The 18,181-nt window shown below is 40.1% G+C and overlaps 2 protein-coding genes across 2 annotated transcripts; both read left to right on the top strand.

Moving 5' to 3' along the window:
* Positions 1–3,438: 3,438 nt before the first annotated feature.
* LOC5572630 (carboxypeptidase B) lies at positions 3,439–10,966 on the top strand. The gene is made up of 3 exons (XM_001654079.2): positions 3,439–3,588; positions 3,652–4,384; positions 10,400–10,966. The coding sequence occupies exons 1-3, from the start codon at positions 3,509–3,511 to the stop codon at positions 10,898–10,900; spliced, it is 1,314 nt and encodes a 437-aa protein (XP_001654129.2). The 5' UTR covers positions 3,439–3,508; the 3' UTR covers positions 10,901–10,966.
* A 64-nt stretch (positions 10,967–11,030) lies between these two features.
* Positions 11,031–12,868, top strand: LOC5572631 (carboxypeptidase B). Its single transcript, XM_001654078.2, has 4 exons — positions 11,031–11,182; positions 11,255–11,464; positions 11,669–11,947; positions 12,009–12,868. Exons 1-4 carry the CDS (start codon positions 11,109–11,111, stop codon positions 12,721–12,723), a joined length of 1,278 nt encoding a protein of 425 aa, XP_001654128.2. The 5' UTR covers positions 11,031–11,108; the 3' UTR covers positions 12,724–12,868.
* Positions 12,869–18,181: the final 5,313 nt, after the last annotated feature.

Raw genomic sequence — 18,181 nt, 5'->3', positions numbered from 1 at the left:
AAAAAATCGGGCAAACTGTCATCGGTCTACACCAAGCACGGAGTCGTCTACATCAAGCCTGCGGCTAATGGTCCAACCATCGAGATACAGTCTGAGAGAGACTTGGATAAATATTCGTAACTATGTATTTTCGTTCACTTTTGAAGTATGTTTATGTAGTTTTGTTACTTTTGTATTTGTGATTGATTGAAATTGTATGTTAGACCAACTTGTATTTTATCCCTCCGTAATAATGCAGCCCTCTCGAAATTACTTCCCACATTTCACTTAATGTTACCGACACAAAATGACACTCGAACGAGCATCCCCGGTGCAGTGTTGAACGCCGCTCTCTACGGTGAAAAGCTCAATATTTGCCACGGAAATGCTCAAAGTCTGTGTGCGCGCAATTCTAGCAAGCTCGATGAAGTTAGAGATCTTCTGACGGGTTCCAAAGTGGCAGTTGCATGCTTCACTGAATCGTGGCTAACTTCCAAAAACAGTGACCGCAGCATCGGTATTCCCGGCTACTCCGTGATGAGAAACGACAGATCGTATAGGCGTGGCGGTGGTATTGTGGTCTACTACAGAGAACATATGGCTTGTTCCAACATCTTTCGTTCAGTGCTCTCTACGGAATCTACAGACAAAACAGAATGCTTGGCCTTAGAATTTCGAGTGGATGGGCATAAGATCCTACTGATGACCATCTACAATCCGCCGGACAACGACTGTTCATCTTTCCTGTCAGAAAAACTAGCCGATTTTTCTATTCGCTACGATAGTATTTTTCTGGTGGGCGATTTCAATACTGACATGCTTCGTCCCAGCAACAAGCGCATGAAATTAGAAACAGTCCTCGGTGCATTTTCGTTGACATCCATTGGCGAAGAACCGACTTTCTTCCACGGTGCTGGGTGCTCACAACTGGATCTTTTTCTAACCAGCCGCAGCGAAACTATTTTGCGGTTTGGTCAGACTAGTTTTCCTGGATTGTCGCACCACGATCTGCTCTATATGTCAGTAGATATCGACATCACGAAACCATCAAGCCTATCCACATACCGTGATTATACCAGTTTTAATATACATTCATTGGAATATGCGCTTCTCTCTGTACCGTGGAATCGCTTTTACAATATTGTTAATCCGAACGAAGCCATGCAATTTTTCCAGACGCATTTAAAAACGGTGCACGATGCGTGTATTCCTCTTCGTGTTATCAACAATCGCCGTCGACACAACCCCTGGTTCTGCGATAGTGTACGGCAAGCTTTGCTCGAACGTAATTTAGCTTATAAGGACTGGTTACAAGCTCCCTCGCATTTGAAAGAAACCATGCGGCAACGGTACAAAGTTATGAGGAACCGGGCTACTACAAAAATTTCTCAGGCCAAGCAACAGTACCTGCATCGTTTCTTGGACAGCAGAACCCCTTCGAAAACTCTTTGGCAACGGGTAAAAAGCCTCGGCGTTGGCAAGAACAAATCGGCACGTTCGTGTGAGTTCAATCCGGATGAAGTGAACCATGCTTTCTTGTCGAACTTCAGCAACAACACTGACCGAGCTCGACGACATACAGTAGCTGCACCGACTTCGCCGTACAATTTCTATTTTCGACCTGTAGAGTACTGGGAAGTCGTAAATGCGATCTGGGAAATTAAATCAAATGCAGTTGGAATGGACGGTCTGCCGATATGTTTCATCAAGATCATCCTTCCGCTTGCTATTCAACATATAACGCATCTGTTTAACTTATTCATCAGGACTTCTACCTTTCCCGACTGCTGGAAGCACGCTAAAGTTCTGCCTCTGAGAAAGAAAGCGCATTTGAGCGATATTAGTAATCTGCGACCGATCAGCATTCTCTGTGCACTGTCAAAAGCTTTTGAGAAAGTACTGAAACAGCAAATGACGTCTTACATTGAAAACAACAGCTTACTTTCCGAGTATCAAGCTGGTTTCCGTGGAGGTCAAAGCATCAAAACGGCAATCCTCAGAGTTCACGATGATTTAGGAGCTATCGTCGATAAAAAAGGCACCGGTATACTAGTGCTACTAGATTTTTCGAAGGCATTTGACACTATTCCGCATGGAAAACTTCTGGACAAGCTGGAATCACAGTTCAACTTTTCCAATGCCGCTGTTAGTCTAATACAATCGTATCTGGTTGATAGAAGGCAGACCGTCTTCTGTGGTGATCGTATGTCAAGCAGCGCTGAGGCGTCGTCTGGTGTATCTCAAGGTTCAGTACTTGGTCCGTTACTGTTTTGTTGCCACATAAACGATCTACCAAGTGTGCTAAGATATTACTCAATTCAAATATACGCCGATGATGTGCAACTTTACATCAGTCGCATGGGCCCCTGTAGTCGCGAGTTAGTCACGATGATGAATACCGATCTTGCACTAGTTGCGGATTGGTCGAGGCGGAACGAACTCCACGTAAATCCAGCTAAGAGTAAGGCAATGTACATTGCAAATCAACGACGCAGAGTGAACGGTCCCGTTTCACCGGCATCCGCAATAGTAATGAACGGCCATAGAATCGCATGGACGGAAAGTGTAATCAACCTTGGTTTCGTTTTCCAAAATGATCTGCTATGGGATGGACTTATAGCACAGCAATGCGGAAAGATCTACGCAAGCCTTCGAACCTTGTATAGTTGTACATACACTGCGACGATTGCTACAAAGCTGAAACTCTTCAAAGCCTTGATTCTGCCACATTTTTTGTTCGGGGATGTCCTTCATGTCCGTTCTAGTGCAAGTTCCTTCGGCAGACTTCGTGTGGCCCTAAACTGCTGCGTACGTTACGTCTATGGGCTGAGCCGTTTTGATCATGTGAGTCATCTGCAACAGAATCTTATTGGATGCAACCTAGAAGGATTCTACGCTTACCGCTCCTGCATGTTCCTGAGAAGTTTGCTGACGAATAACTCCCCAGCTGTACTGCACCGCAGATTAATGCAAACTCGTGGTCGCCGTTTGCAGAACCTGATAATCCCAGCAAATAATACGCTATGTTACGCGAGTTCACTGTTCGTTCGAGGTGTTGTAAATTGGAACTCCTTACCACCCGAAGTGAAACGTTCATCTTCGGAAGTAATATTCAAGAGAGGCTGCATCGACTTTTGGAACCGCAATAATTAGATTTGTAATTTTGCTATGGTAGGCTAGTTTTATAGCATTAGTTTAGTATGTAAAGTTTTAACGAGTGCGAGACCGGAGGTAGTAATTTAAAAGATATGTATCTTACGCTACTGGACAATAAACAAACAAACAAACAAACAAAAACTTTGGGGTTTCTCTTTTTATGTGATTTAAATGCAGGAGAGCATACGAATTTTTGAGCTAAGAACTTTCAAAAAATAAGCCGTACTCTAATGGACACACACTGGTCGGGAGCATCTAAGGTGCCGACGGTGCAATAAATTCAATAAACAAGCTAATTTGTGCTTTCGTTATAACATGTGTGACCATATCTCGCTTAGTTTATCAGTTAACTGTGCTCGCTCATACCATCAGGATGGTTCAGATTTTCGGTGCAGTTTCGTTGCTATTGATATTACTGTCAATAGTGCTCGCTGATGAAGTGTCTTATAAAAAGTGAGTAGTTTTTCTGATCAAAATTGCGTGATGTTTTATAAACCTATCAACACTTTACCGCAGTTACAAAATATACAATGTTCACACGAAAACACATGCCGATTTAGAATTACTCCACCGTCTAAGGAATGACTTGGATTTGGATTTCTGGAGCCCCGCAGCTCTTAACCGAAATTCTTCAGTAATGGTTAGCCCTTGGAATGATGGATTATTCAGAGAGCTGTTAACTAAAAATGATGTTGAGCATCGGCTTACTCATAGCGATGTTGAAAGCTTGATGAATCAGAAAAGCGCAGAGAATCGAATCAACTCTCGTAGACGTCGCAACACCAAGCAAGATGATACGATTGCCAAATTTGATCACTTCTGGACACTAGATGAGATATATCAATACTTAGATGATCTAAAGCAGAAGTATCCCCATTTAGTACGAGTGAAGGACTACGGAGTTACTCATGAAGGTCGTCCAATCAAAGTTATCACCATCAGTGCCACGGGAGTTGTTGATGAATTCCATCCGGCAGTGTTAATTGATGGTGGTATACATGCCCGGGAATGGGCAGGGCACATGTCAGTGGTTTATCTGATTCATCAATTAGTCGAACGTTCTGCGGAGAATATGGAACTTTTGAACAGCACCAATTGGGTGATTATGCCGGTGGCAAACCCTGATGGATATGTCTACACACATGAGTCCAACCGATTGTGGAGGAAGAACCGAGCACCTGCTAATACTGTTTGCATTGGAACGGATCTTAACAGAAACTTTCCTTTCCAGTGGGCTTTTTATGGAGGTGTAAGTATATGCCTAGTCTTTAATTTTTTCAATATTGCATTATTATGTCCCTCCAGATGAAAAAGTTAAGCAAAAGTTATATCCTATTTTACTAACCTCACTTTTGAAGATCGGGCGGCTTCCTCAGTCTTGTGGTAAAATTTGCGAATAGAAAGCAAAACCATACTAATAATTAAGGTGTCTGGGTTCGATTTTCAATCATAAAGTAGATAACTTCGTATCTTCCAGATAATGATACAAATGTGGCAAGTCTAATAAAGATAGCGTTTAATCAACTTATGAGTAGTTGCGTCCTTTGCCATCGCCAACCTGACCACACTCGTGTTATGTATAGCAAACGAGCTATTTTCATAGTACGTACGTCATATTCCAACATATTCAGTACACGATCCGACGGGTTTTTAATTTATTACATAGAACAGTTTCAAACAATTATAGACAGCATTTCAAATGTAAATAATTTCAAGTTGCATAAATCATTAAGATCTGATAATCAACACTATAAATGTAGAGATTGTAACCGATGGTTCTAAACTTGGGCTTTTGACTCCATCACAAGAGATTTTAAAGTTTACCTGAATGCGGTCCTGTACATTATGCTCACGGGAAAAGACTAATCTCGCACTTTCTTCTCTCACTTCCAATATCACCCTGCTGGACCACACAGTCTCGCCTCGAGAGATTTGTAAACAGCAATTTGAACATCGGTATGCACTCAGCCCGGAGTTCCTTACCCTACCCATAGACAATGCAATTTGTGGCGTAACTCATAAAACACGAATATGAACAATTTTCGTCAAGCTCGGGTTTGTTCGGATTCTTTTTGTTATGTAGCTATGGTAGATGCTTGGCATGCTAGCACTACAAAATTTAATCCGTTTCGACACGCTAGGTTCACCACCAGTCCAACCTTTGCTGCCTTGCGTTTCCGGCGGGTGTACAGGTCTGCCACCTTTTCAAATGTTCGACCGACAATGTCCATATCATCCGCGAAGCAAACAAATTGACTGGATCTCGTAAAAATCGTACCCCGGCTGTTGAGCCCAGCTCTCCTCATAACACCTTCTAGCGCAATATTGAACAACAGGCACGAAAGTCCATCACCTTGTCGTAGTCCCCGGTGGGATTCAAACGAACTGGAATGTTCGCCTGAAACCTTCACACAATTTTGCACACCTTCCATCGTCGCTCTTATCAGTCTCGTGAGCTTCCCGGGAAAGCTGTTCTCGTCCATGATTTCCCATAGCTCTACGCGATCGATACTATCGTATGCCGCCTTGAAATCGATGAAAAGGTAATGCGTTAGGACCTGGTATTCACGACATTTTTGGAGGATTTGCCGTACAGTAAAGATCTGGTCCGTTGTCGATCGGCCGTCAACGAAACCGGCTTGATAACTTCCCACAAACTCGCTTACTATAGGTGACAGACGACGGAAGATGATTTGGGATAATACTTTGTAGGCCGCATTTAGAATGGTGATCGCTCGAAAGTTCTCACAATCTAACTTGACGCATTTCTTGTAGATGAGGCATATTACCCCTTCCTTCCACTCCTCCGGTAGCTGTTCTGTTTCCTAGATTGTGCCTATCAGCCGGTGCAGACAAATGGCCAGCCTCTCCGGGCCCATCTTAATGAGTTCCGATACCATCCTTACCAGCAGCTTTATTGTTCTTGAGCTGGTGAATGGCATCCTTAACCTCCCTCAAAGCGGGGGCTGGTTGGTTTCCATCACCCGCAGTACTAACGAAGGCATTTCCTCCTTTGTCTTGTATTTCATTGCCAGTGCTCTCAGCGCCATTCAAGTGTTCGTCGAAGTGCTGCTTCCACCTTTCGATCACCTCACGCTCGTCCGTCAATATGTTCCCATCCTTACTCTTGCTCATCTCGGCTCGCGGCATGAAGCCGTTGCGGGATGCGTTCAGCTTCTGATAGAACCTACCCGTTTCTTGAGACTGGCACAGCTGTTCTATCTCTTCGCACTCCGTCTCCTCCAAGCGTCGTTTTTTCTCCCGAAAGAGGCGGTTCTGCTGTTGCCGTTTCCGTCTATAACGTTCCACATTCTGCCGGGTCCCTTGCTACAGCATGACCGCCCGTGCTGCATTCTTTTCCTCCAGAATCTACCTACATTCCTCGTCGAACCAATTGTTCCGTCGACTCCGTCCCACGTACTCAACGTTGCTCTCAGCAGTTGATGGCTTCTTTCACTGCCCAGTAAACACAAACTCGTATACTACAGCTCATAAGAGTACAAATCTGGAGGCGATATACGTACATGTGCCATTAGACTGAATGCAATAAGTACGTATATTGCCTCCACATTTGTACTTCTATATCCTATTATGTACGATCATGTGTTCACTGGGTGTTCTTCAGCAGACCTCAAGATGAGCTTCATCTTCCTGTAATGCAGCCTCGGGGTGCTGCGCGTATGCTGCTGCGACATCCGGTTGCTTGAGCCGCTCTAGGTCGTACCAAGGCGCAGTTTAACTATCACCAGATAGTGGTTAGAGTCGATGTTAGCGCCACAATAGGTCCTGACGTCGATAATGTCGGAGAAGTGCCGTCCATCAACCAGAACGTGGTCGATTTGTGATTCTGTCTGCTGTGGTGATCTCCGGATGTATCGGTATGGAAGGCTGTGCTGGAAGTAGGTGCTACGAATGGCCATATTCTTGGAGACGGCGAAATCAATTAGTCGTAAGCCGTTTTCGTTCGTCAGCCGATGGGCGCTGAACTTTCCAATCGTCGGTTTGAAATCCTCCTTCTGGCCAACCTGGGCGTTTAGATCTCTAGGCTATGACGATTTTGACGTCGTGGTTTGGGCAGCTGTCGTACTCGAGTTCGAGCTGCGCGTAAAAAGCGACTTTATCATCATCAGTCCTTTCGGAATAAGGGCTGTGCACGTTTATTATGCTGAAGTTGAGGAACCGGCTTTTGAGCCTCAACTTGCGTATTCTCTCATTGCACTATGGCTTATCAGGTGGCCAATAATCAATAAAGTGATGTGCCCCAAATTCCAATTCTTGTTCGCCATTTCATTGTAAACATGTCTGCTAAGAAATCTCCAACATATTAGGGCATGATTTGCATTGCACACTCAGATATGAGGTGCCAAAGTTGAGCCTATGGAGAAAAACTTGTTTTTATAAACAAAAACTATGGTTTACTCAAATGAATATAACTTTTCTTCTATAATACTTACGTAAAATGTTTTTACACCATTAGAAAGCTTACAATAAGAGCTTCCTAGAAACAATAAACAAAATAAAAAAAGCTTTAAAATAGTGGCTTCAATGATGTTTTTTTATAAAGCGGTTAAAAAATCGAATAAGCTTATAGTTAACACATCGAGTACTTTTTTGTCCCAAGTTGTCCCAGGCTTAAATTCAGTTCCAAGGGTACTTTGAGATGTAAACTAAAGGATCGTAAAGAATTTAGCTGCACAAATTTGCACTTTTTTAATTTAAGGCTTTTTGAATTTTTCCAATATTTTTAACCATTTTCTATTGAAAACAGCTAAAAACTAATTCAGAAAATAACTGAATTTCGCTAAATCATTCATATCATCATTTCTATGTAAGTTTTAATATTTATACTGGTTTGCACAACGTTAATCGCATAAATGGCGTATATGCATTATAAGTAACAAAGTTTAATATTTCGCTATAGGCCCTATTCAAAAGTTAGTCTCGAAAACTTGTTTTTGAAAATAAAACATCAAATTTGTATCATAAAACTCATAAATACGACATGAGATGGAAAAAATATTTTTGGCCGCCAGTCTGACCGCCCATAGTGCATTGATCGGCCAGCACCCGATCACGCGCCTCTGCATATCACCCATCACTATAAAGGCTCCCCCAGACCTAAGCGACTTTTTACGGCGACAGCGACAAACAATCGCCGCAATTTCGCTGATGTTTCGCTGCATGCACTGTTTGATGAGTGCGTCTAAGCCACAGCGACGCGATTCGGCAGCGATTCGCGTCGTGTCAGTCAAGATGGTTCCATAGAAGAGTACTTGCAACGACACAACAACGAAATCGCGACGATTTTTTGTCGCTGTCGACGTAAAAAGTCGCGTAGATTTGGGGGAGCCTTAAAAGCTGTTCCCAGCTCGAGTGTGTTGCCGCAGCTCTGGTAGATGATATGGTTACCTCTAAACGTTCGCACCATCGATCCCTTCCAGCACAATTCCTGCAACGCTACGATGCCGAATCCACGGTCCTTCAGCACGTCGGCGAGTATGCGTGTGCTCCCGATGAAGTTGAAAGATTTACAGTTCCAGGTACCGAGCTTCCAATCGCAAGTACCTTTACGTCGTTGTGGTCTTCGCCGATTGTCCCGGTTCGTATTCTCTCGTTGATTATTCGTTGCTTGAAGTTTTTACGGCTGGCTTGCAGGGCCTGACATCAACACCCTAGATTTCCGGAGGACCATTCTCCCTGAATGTTCGGAGGACCATAGTGCGTAGTTTAGCTTAGAGTCCTTCGCTGGCACTCGGACGATGAGCAGCCTCCCCTGATATGGGGAACAGATGCTGTTGTAAGCCGCTCCTAACATGGAGTACAGACGCTCCAGGTTTGCTGAAGCAAAAGCATACACCTCCTTCCCTGTCAGCATACAACCAAAGTTCCCACCGGGGTTGGTTACCAGATCTTCCCTAAGGTTACTCGTATCCCGGCCAGTACCACGAAGAGGTAGGGATAGGAGTTGCTGGGCAAGAGGCTAAGAGGCACAGAGGGGTCTATTTTTTTTCTTCAGGTATGCGAGGTACCAATAGTAGGCATGGCAGCCATTTACCAACCTCAAAAAGATTCTATAAAACTTGAATAAAAGAACTATAAAACATAAATATCAAAATATTTTTTTCTGGGTCAAGTTATTAGGGTGCCGGTGCCATAAGTGGACTACATTAGCTATAAAAAATTATAACAAAATAACGAAAAGCCTTAACAGAGATCTCTTGGTGTCAACAGGAAGGATTCAACCTCTACTATATGGGAAATATATAATAAGAGTGATAAAACTAATTTTTCAACATAAAATCGCTTGAGCCACTATTGGTAGACGTGTTCCAGTATTTGCCCTAGTGCTCCATTAGTAAACGTTCGGGAATGATACAAATAATTTTAAACAAAATGGTACATTTTTACATAGGTTTTACATTTTTCCCTCGGAACAGCAAAAATACAAAAATACAAAAAAAAAAATATTTGTTTGAAAAAATATTGTGATTCTCGTTGTCAAAGTCGAGCCCATAATTTCTGCGCACCCTATACTAATAGAAGTTTGTTTTTTAATTTAAATTTTCGTTGAGACTATTTTTAATCCCATCTGCTACACTTATTATTCAGCTTTTGCTGACTGGAAAAGATATTAAACAAACATCGATAGTAATCTTGACGTTAACATTTGATTGCAGACTAAATTTGATGTTGACAATGCTCTCGAAAGTTTAGCAAATTCCTTTGTTGAAGCAAGGGACATTGCAATTAAAATAATTTCAAACCTGTTTTCCGTCAAATATTGTTGTTATAAAAATACTTCCAGAAAAATATAAAAAAAAATAATATTTTTAAAGGTATCGTAAAAACTTGATTTTTTATTATTGCCAAAAATCAATAACTAGAAGAGGTTTCAAGAAAAAATGTAAAAGAATAGGGACGTTCAAAAATAAAAATTATAAAAATCAAAAACCAAAATTCAAGATCCGCGCTCTTGAAAATTTGAACTTTGGCTTCGATTCATCTTCACCTCAAGAAAGAACTATATACACATTTTATTTGTCTATCCAATGTTACGGTATACGTAGAGGTGATTGGTTTTAGGTTTTTTAAGCGACAATAGTTTAGAAGATAAGATTATCAATAAGAAACGTGAATCTTGATAGTACTAAAACTACAATGTATACTGTAACCATGCTAATGCTATTGTTGCCCAAAATTTAACAAAACTTAAAACCAAATGGTATTTGTTTGTTTAATTTCTCGTTGTTTAATCTTATTTCAGGAATGTTCGATTGGATACGCTGGTCCCACTCCTGCTTCAGAGTTGGAAACGCGAGCGATGATGCTACTAATGGCAAACTATGCACGCGTCACAAAAGTATATCTGGCAGTTCATAGCTGTGGGGACTTTATTTTGTACCCCTATGGATACGATTACGTCGATGTACCGAATAAAGCCCAGTTGCAGTTATTGGGAGAAAAAGCTGCAGCAGCCGTCAAAGCGATTGGTGGCCCTGAATATGCCGTGGGAAATTCGGCCACTTTGCTTTATCCAGCCAACGGAAGTGATGATTTTATCTATGGCAGCTTCGGGGTGGAATATGCTTATACTTTGGAGCTTTCTTGTGGCGCTAATAGTGGAGACGGTTTCATTATCGATCTAGCGGAGATGCAGAAAATCACCAAAGAAGCTTTCGAAATGTTTAAAGTTTTTGGAACATTTGCTGGAGAACAAAAAGTTAAACCTCTGAACACAGCGAACATAGCTGACCAGTCTCTGTAAATCTTATCGGTCTGAATTGACCATTTAATTGCGAACGAATAAACAATGAATACCTTCATAAACCAATTTCAATGAATCCTTATCTTAACGGTGTCAATCTTCGGTAAAATCTATTCTCCTGATAAGTCACGTTGCACAAATCGTTCCCGTTTCAAACCAACTCGCTCCTCGTTGTCGTCAGTTATTGCATAAACTTCTGCTAACGAAGATGAAACTGTGGCTGCCTGTCTTGGGTTGCTTGCTACTAGTAGTGCTCGGGGTGAATAGTATAGCGTTCACTGAGTAAGATAAGCCGAACCGTCTGTAAGTTTGTTATGACGTACAGTATGTATAGTTTTGCTTCCCATTTTGCAGCTTTCAGCTGTACGTGATCACCCCAGCGACACCAGAACAGTTGGACAAGGTGCGCGAGTTGGAGCAAGATGGAAACTACGATTTCTGGGATGTTCCACGGTTGAACCGGAAGGCCCGAGTAATGGTTAGCAATTATGCCGAGGCCAAGTTCGAGAAGTTTTTGGAACAGTATGATATTGATTACGATTCTGTCATAGGAAACGTTCAACAGTAAGTATGTTTTTTGATCTGCAGAAACAAAGTTTATTTTTATTACAGTTGGTGCTTGGGTCGTCTGAATAGCTTTTGATCATTGAACCAACGGTTCATGCACTGTGTGCTGTTCTTTCATGTTTGAGTATACATGATGGATCAAAAATCATTGAAAGCGTATTGAGAAGTGCAAATCATTATTGTTATACTTTCTTTTTCTAGAATTCTGGATAAAGAACGACGCACTAACGATGATTTTTACAAACGATCGAAACGCAATGCTGCAGACACAAAAGCGGTCGTGGACTTTGACCACTATTGGACATTGGATGAAATATACACATTTGTTGACGATCTGGCGACAAGTAATCCATCCGTTAAGTCATTCGAAATCGGGAGAACTCCTGAGGGCAGACCTATCAAGGCCTTGACGATATCCAAAACAGGAGAGGTAACCAAAACGCGTCCAGTTGTTTTCATGGACGCTGGAATTCATGCACGGTGAGTTGATTATTAGTTGACTTCAAGACGTTGATGATTACATATTCAATTTCATCTGCAGGGAATGGGCTGGAGTCATGTCGGTTGTGTATATGATTGAACAGTTTACCAGTCATCCGGAACAATACGCAGATCAGCTAGATAACACTGACTATGTTATTATCCCTGTGCTTAATCCAGATGGATATGTCTATACGCACGAAGTGAACCGATTGTGGAGGAAGAATCGTGTCCAGAACAACATCTTGTGTGCTGGAGTTGACTTGAATCGTAACTTCCCGTTCAAGTGGGCTTTCACCAGTAATGCTTGCACAAATACGTTTGCTGGCATGGAAGCTGCAACGGAATCGGAGACGCAAGCCATGATGTCGTTGATGGACCAGTACAAATCAGCTATGACTTTATATATTGCCGTTCATACGCACGGTGAAATGATACTGTGGCCATGGGGCTATGACTTTGTGCATTGCGATAATTGGGAAGAGCATGATAATTTGGGTAAAGTTGCTCAGAAGGCGATCAAGGATGTAGGAGGCAATGAGTGGATAGTTGGAAATTCGGCTGATGTGTTGTATAGGGCTTCCGGGGCTACGGACGATTACGCTTTCAGCAATGGTGCCAGGTTGGCTTACACAATTGAGCTCACTGGAGGTGGATTAGAAGGATTTGATTTGCCAGCTTCTGAACTGGGCAAAGTGACTACTGAAACGATGGAAATTTATAAGGCTTTTGGAAAGTATGCAGGAACATTGCCTTTGCCGACATCAGATGCCTAGATAAGTAAAATATAATATCGAATTTAGAACAAAACTTCATCAACAGGGATCAAAAACCACAACCTTCTTTAACATTCCATAAATATACTGCAATCAGTACGTTACCACTTGAAGACAATACAATTTGAATCAATGGATTCACAGATTTCACTGTAATTGATATTACTATGCAATATCACAGTATCCAAAAATTACTTTGTCATAGTCAGACACCGGAAATCACCAAACCAATTTTCTTTGTTCCTGCTACTTTAAAGTTTGCAAGACGTAACTAAAAATTAAATGATCGTTTGCTTTTCACATTGAATTATGACCTATATTACGATCCCCGATTGTTATGCTACCGGTCGTTCGAGTCGGTAATATTAGGTCCATTTTAATGAAATTCGAGGGTTCGCTCTTAACGGCAAACAACTTCTTACTTATGATTTGCTCATCTCGAATAGGAGTAGAAGTACATTGCTGGCCATGTGCATTCACAGACCTCACTGGCGTATGATGAGCTGGCTCGGATGGCTTCGACGTCTCTCCAACGACGTCAATTCCAATACTACTGGTTGTCTTCACCTGTTTGTCGATCCAATCCTCAATGCGTTTTCCAGTTGAATGGGTGGAGCGATGACTCCTGATGCTGACCACATCATCCTCCTCGTCCTGCTGTATCAACAAATCACGTTTTCGCGCCGAGTACTGCTTGTCGCGCTCGATTTTCTCCTGAGCGGCCTTTTCATTCATCAACCTTTCACGATCTAGTTGTACCTTCCGAGCCTCCTCTTCCAATCTTCGCTCTTCCTCTAACAGAGCCAGCTCTCGGGCTAACCGGGCTCTTCTTATGCTTGAATTGCTGGAACGTCCGCAACTGGACGGCGGTTTTGGTACAGAATAACGTAAAATGCAAGCCTCGCACGTAAATTGTTCTGGTAGTTCCATACTCACTTTCACGGAGAAAAATCAGCACAGTTTGAAACAACCAAAATGTTTGTTGTTTTTCAAATTTGTATTTTAGTTGTTCCAAACTATTGTTTTGTTGTTTTAAAACTATTTCATTAGTTTGGAACAAACTAAATGTTTGGGTGATTCTAACTCGAAATATTTGTCAAGTCAACAAAAAATATGTTTGCTCCAAACTAAGATTTTTGGTTATTTCTATCTAAAATACAGTTTATTTTCACCAAATTTTAATTTGTTCAGAGCTGTGATATTCAAACTACAATTCTAGTTTACTTCAACAAAAATACTATGTTGAAGTAAATTGATAACTTGTTTAAAGAACACAAACCAAACAACGATTTATTCAATCCTAATTTATAGTATGAACAGAGTCCGCTTTCATTAGCTTTATGTACCATGCTTTTTCGATTTGTTCAAGCATTTCGTGTTCTGTTCCGAAATAAGAAAAAAAAAAATATCAAGTTCAAGGAAAGACCAACATTTTGCCCTCATGTAAGTAGTTTTTAGTTCGCTAGCCAAAACTGAGTTTGATAACAAAAAAATCAATAATTTATAGTATGTTTCAAGTTCCGGAACCGAATAGAGATGAAGAAGGCATGCGACATCAATTTGGGGTTGAAACACGTTCAAATGTCGGCAAGAATCACTAGGTGGGTTGTATATTCTATTTTATTTTGATATAAAAATAATTGTTTCTACTTTTTTCGATTACATTTCAGATGAAAACAGAATTTCCGATAAAGGTCACTGGGGCGTAATACATCATATTTTTCATGTAAACATTTCATCGAATCAGATTTCAACATAAATTCCAATTCAAAACTAAAATTAACAAGAGGATTCAATTTTGCGTAATTATTTACAAATAAAAAAAAACAGAAAATGCAGGGAATGTTTTCTAACGAACATGTCCATCGTTTGATTCAAACAAAAATGTTGGTTGATTCAAACAAAATTATTAGTTGATTCAATCCAAATATTAGTTAATCCAAAATAATCGGTTTGGTTGAAACAACAAATATTTTGGTTTGTTTCAGGAGCTGTCAAATTGAAACAACAAATGGGATGGTTGTTACAAACAAATATTGGTTGAATTTAACTAGACGGTTTCTGAACCATTTACCTAAGATTTTAGTTTGTTTCAACAAACTCGGGAAGTAAAAGCAAACTAACTTTTTGTTTGTGCAAAATTTAATGTAAAATGTTGGTTGAAATAAACTAAAGTTTGTTTGTCTTTACCAATATTTTTTCTCCGTGTTGGTGCAAGTAAGATGAAAATATTTTTCGCATTTTTGGCATTGTAAACTACGCTCCATCTCGACGAGCTGATTGCACGTGGGACACTCGCAATCAGTACCACGATCGGCAGCCACATCTGACGTCATGAATCTGACTAGACGGTTTGTTTGTTGATGATTGCTTTCTACTTCGCGAGCAATATCGCTCGTTGTTGCTACGCTCTCACCTCTTGGATCGCAAATTTTTTCTTAAATATCTTTCTTTTTTTGTTTAAAGTTAATTAGTAATTATATCATAAGTGGGTCCCTTAAAAGGAACATTTGTTCCACTGGGACGTGACGCCATGTAATTCTATTTAAATTGATTAAAATCTAGTTTAACGTTAATTTCAATCTCATGTTTTGCTTGTTTTTTCATTAGTTTTTTATTGTTCACGTGCTGCACAGAGTGAGCTGAGATAGTTGCGTCCACTACCAGGAAGCTACACGTGAGCTTTTTGGTGTGGGGGAAAGTGGCGGGTAAAAAAAAAAAAATGCCGGTAACAATAGCGTCATGTTGCTGCTTACTAGTCGTCGCCTTCGCCTTGGCTTTAGCTTGGGATCGTGTTTTCCTGGTCATATCGAAGATGTTTGTTAAATTCTTGAGTTTTGTTCGTGATGTTCTGCAGTTGCGAAGCAAAGTCGTTCGTTTTAAATTCTGGACAGCTCAAGCTACAAGTTTTATTAATTAATAAATTCACGCTCTCTTAGCATATTGCATCACTTACAATTAAGTGTCCGAACAGATTTATCAGCGAACAAAAACGGTTAAATCAATTTCCAGGTTATAATCTACAATTCAATAAATTTAGATTTAAGTAGTTAAGAAATTAAAAAAACTTACAATTACAGCCGATAACTAATTCAATTTGGCTAGTTCATAAAAGTGTACTTCGTTTAGTTTTAGGTAGTATTGTATTGAGTTAGAAAGTGTCGTTAAACTAATTCATCTCTCTCCTCTGACGTTCGCCGTATTGGTGATTTTTGGGTCTCATTTTTGGCTCTCTAACCGAGGGGCTTGTTGGTTACAGTTGTGATAATAAAATATTCTCCAAAATAATTAAATTTCTCACGAATATGGAACAACGTTTCGAACGGTCGATTTTTGGAGGTTATCAAAACCAATGAATGTTAGAAGTTGGCTGGAAAATTCAGCAATCTATATATTTTATTTTCAAAACAGGCTTGTTCTTTGAAAGCAGCAACAATCAGAAGCCTGATGGAAAAAATCAAGTTAGTTTTGGAGCTAATATAATAACTTTTCCTCGATATTTTTAGAGAAAAATATTTCAAATTTGAAGGGAACTGATATGAGTAGATTTTTTTGGGTTTAAAATACGTCCTGACGGAAGTGCTTATTTAGTAATAATGTGAAAAATAACTTACGCCCTCATATAGTTACTTATTTAGTTCCCACGTCACATCTAAAGCACAATAGAAAAACAATTGCTTTATTTCTAGGTTTACCGAGCAAATGGTAATTTGTTCCAAACACAATTCCCTGAGATAACTCAGGTAAGTCAGATGGACATTTTTATAAATTATCGAACAGGTTTGGGCCGGAGGTTCTCCGATTTGTATGAAATTTTCAGCAAAGGTAGAGCTCGTGGATATATGACCAAAAGTGAAATTCAAAAAAAAAAAAAATTATAGTGGCCTATTTTCCCGGAAAACTCTGGATCAATTTTCACGATTTCTCTATGTACCTTAAACTTTAAAAATTCATATCTCCTGAACTATGCATCGTAGAACAAAAGTCTTTTAGTAAAATCGAAAGGAAAAGCAATTCATTAAAAATAAAAAAAAAACATTTCCCGGAAAATTTTTCACCATGGAGCGGAAAATAGCGGAAAAACCTATCGTCTGTATAATGAAAAATTTTCAAAAAAATATTTTTTGTTTCATCAATTCATACTCTTACTTTCGTCCTGGGAGGGAGAAACCAATACAAAATTTCTGTACGTCATAGTGAGCCGAGATTCTGCTGTCACGAACTGTCACTGTGAGCCCGGATCTCAAACAATGGACAAACTTGAAAAAGTGCGTAATTGATCAAAACATTTTTTGGCATTTCATCAAATGTGACAAAAAATCGATTGATAAGCTATTCATGCCTATTCAAAAGTAATGTCACGATAGCACCTTTTATTCTGATTGAATATAAACTACTTAAATACGCATCATTTTACTTTTCCAAAAAAAAAAAAAATGAAAATGAAATGCGTAGAAAACTTTGGCCCTTTTTCAATGTTTGTCCGAAAAGGTGGAAGGTACACAACAAAAGAAAACTAGCGATTTTCATCAGGTCTGCCTTGATTGTCGTTGGTAAGCTGGAGTTTTCTTGCAGTTTGAAAAAAATCATGTCATATTTCGTGTGTAGTATCGGTGTCTCCCTCCCAGCTTTCGTCCATAGACGCTAATGTGGTATCTTTTACCGTTTAGGTGACAGAACTGAAAACCGATGACCACTCGCACACTTCCCATAGGAAAATGTGTTCTTTTGTGGGTCTTATAATCGTGCGCTGACGGCGGCAGTAATTTACACGCATTGTAAGTGTAACGCACACTCTTAAAAAAAATGGAATTTACAAATGACTTAATTCAATCTGCACTGAATGATTTTTTGACGCAAATGCATTTACGACACATTTTTATGTTTCTAATGATTGAAAGTTCAAAACCGTGAAACAAAATTGGAATTTTAATCAAACCAGATTGTATATTACGTTCATCAATCCATTTTTACAAACACATGTAGTGTTTGTGTCAATATCCCAATCTCACGAGTTGCGTACCATAAATATAAACCGAAGACTAGAATTAACATTTTAATAGACGTAAATTTACATGATGTTTAACTTGGGGTCCGATCTTAGCGCCGGCATCATGCAGTTCTTTTTCAATATGGCCGGTCGAACGTCGTGACTCTTCTCTTGCGTGTTTTTGAGTGAAATAAATCTAAAATGTAGTAAAGAATAACTTGGACATTGAATATTTTGCAGTAAATAATGGTTTAAAATGGTTTTGTGAGTAAACAATTGAAAAAGTGCGGCTGCGATGGTGATGAACCAATGAATTATTTCTATGTTTCGCGGGTGTGAAACTATGTTCCGTTTGATTCGCGTCGACTGATGATTGCCTAAAATTTGGAAAACTAAATTGCCGCCGTTTCCAAAAGTGGTGTTTTGTGTTATTAAGCTAGTGCTATCAGACTAGAGCAAGTTATCCTG

This window comes from Aedes aegypti, chromosome 2 (genome assembly GCF_002204515.2).
Source record: "Aedes aegypti strain LVP_AGWG chromosome 2, AaegL5.0 Primary Assembly, whole genome shotgun sequence".
NCBI lineage: Eukaryota > Metazoa > Arthropoda > Insecta > Diptera > Culicidae > Aedes > Aedes aegypti.
The sequence above is the reverse complement of the archived record's forward strand: the minus strand, read 5'-3'. Positions and strand labels throughout refer to the sequence as shown.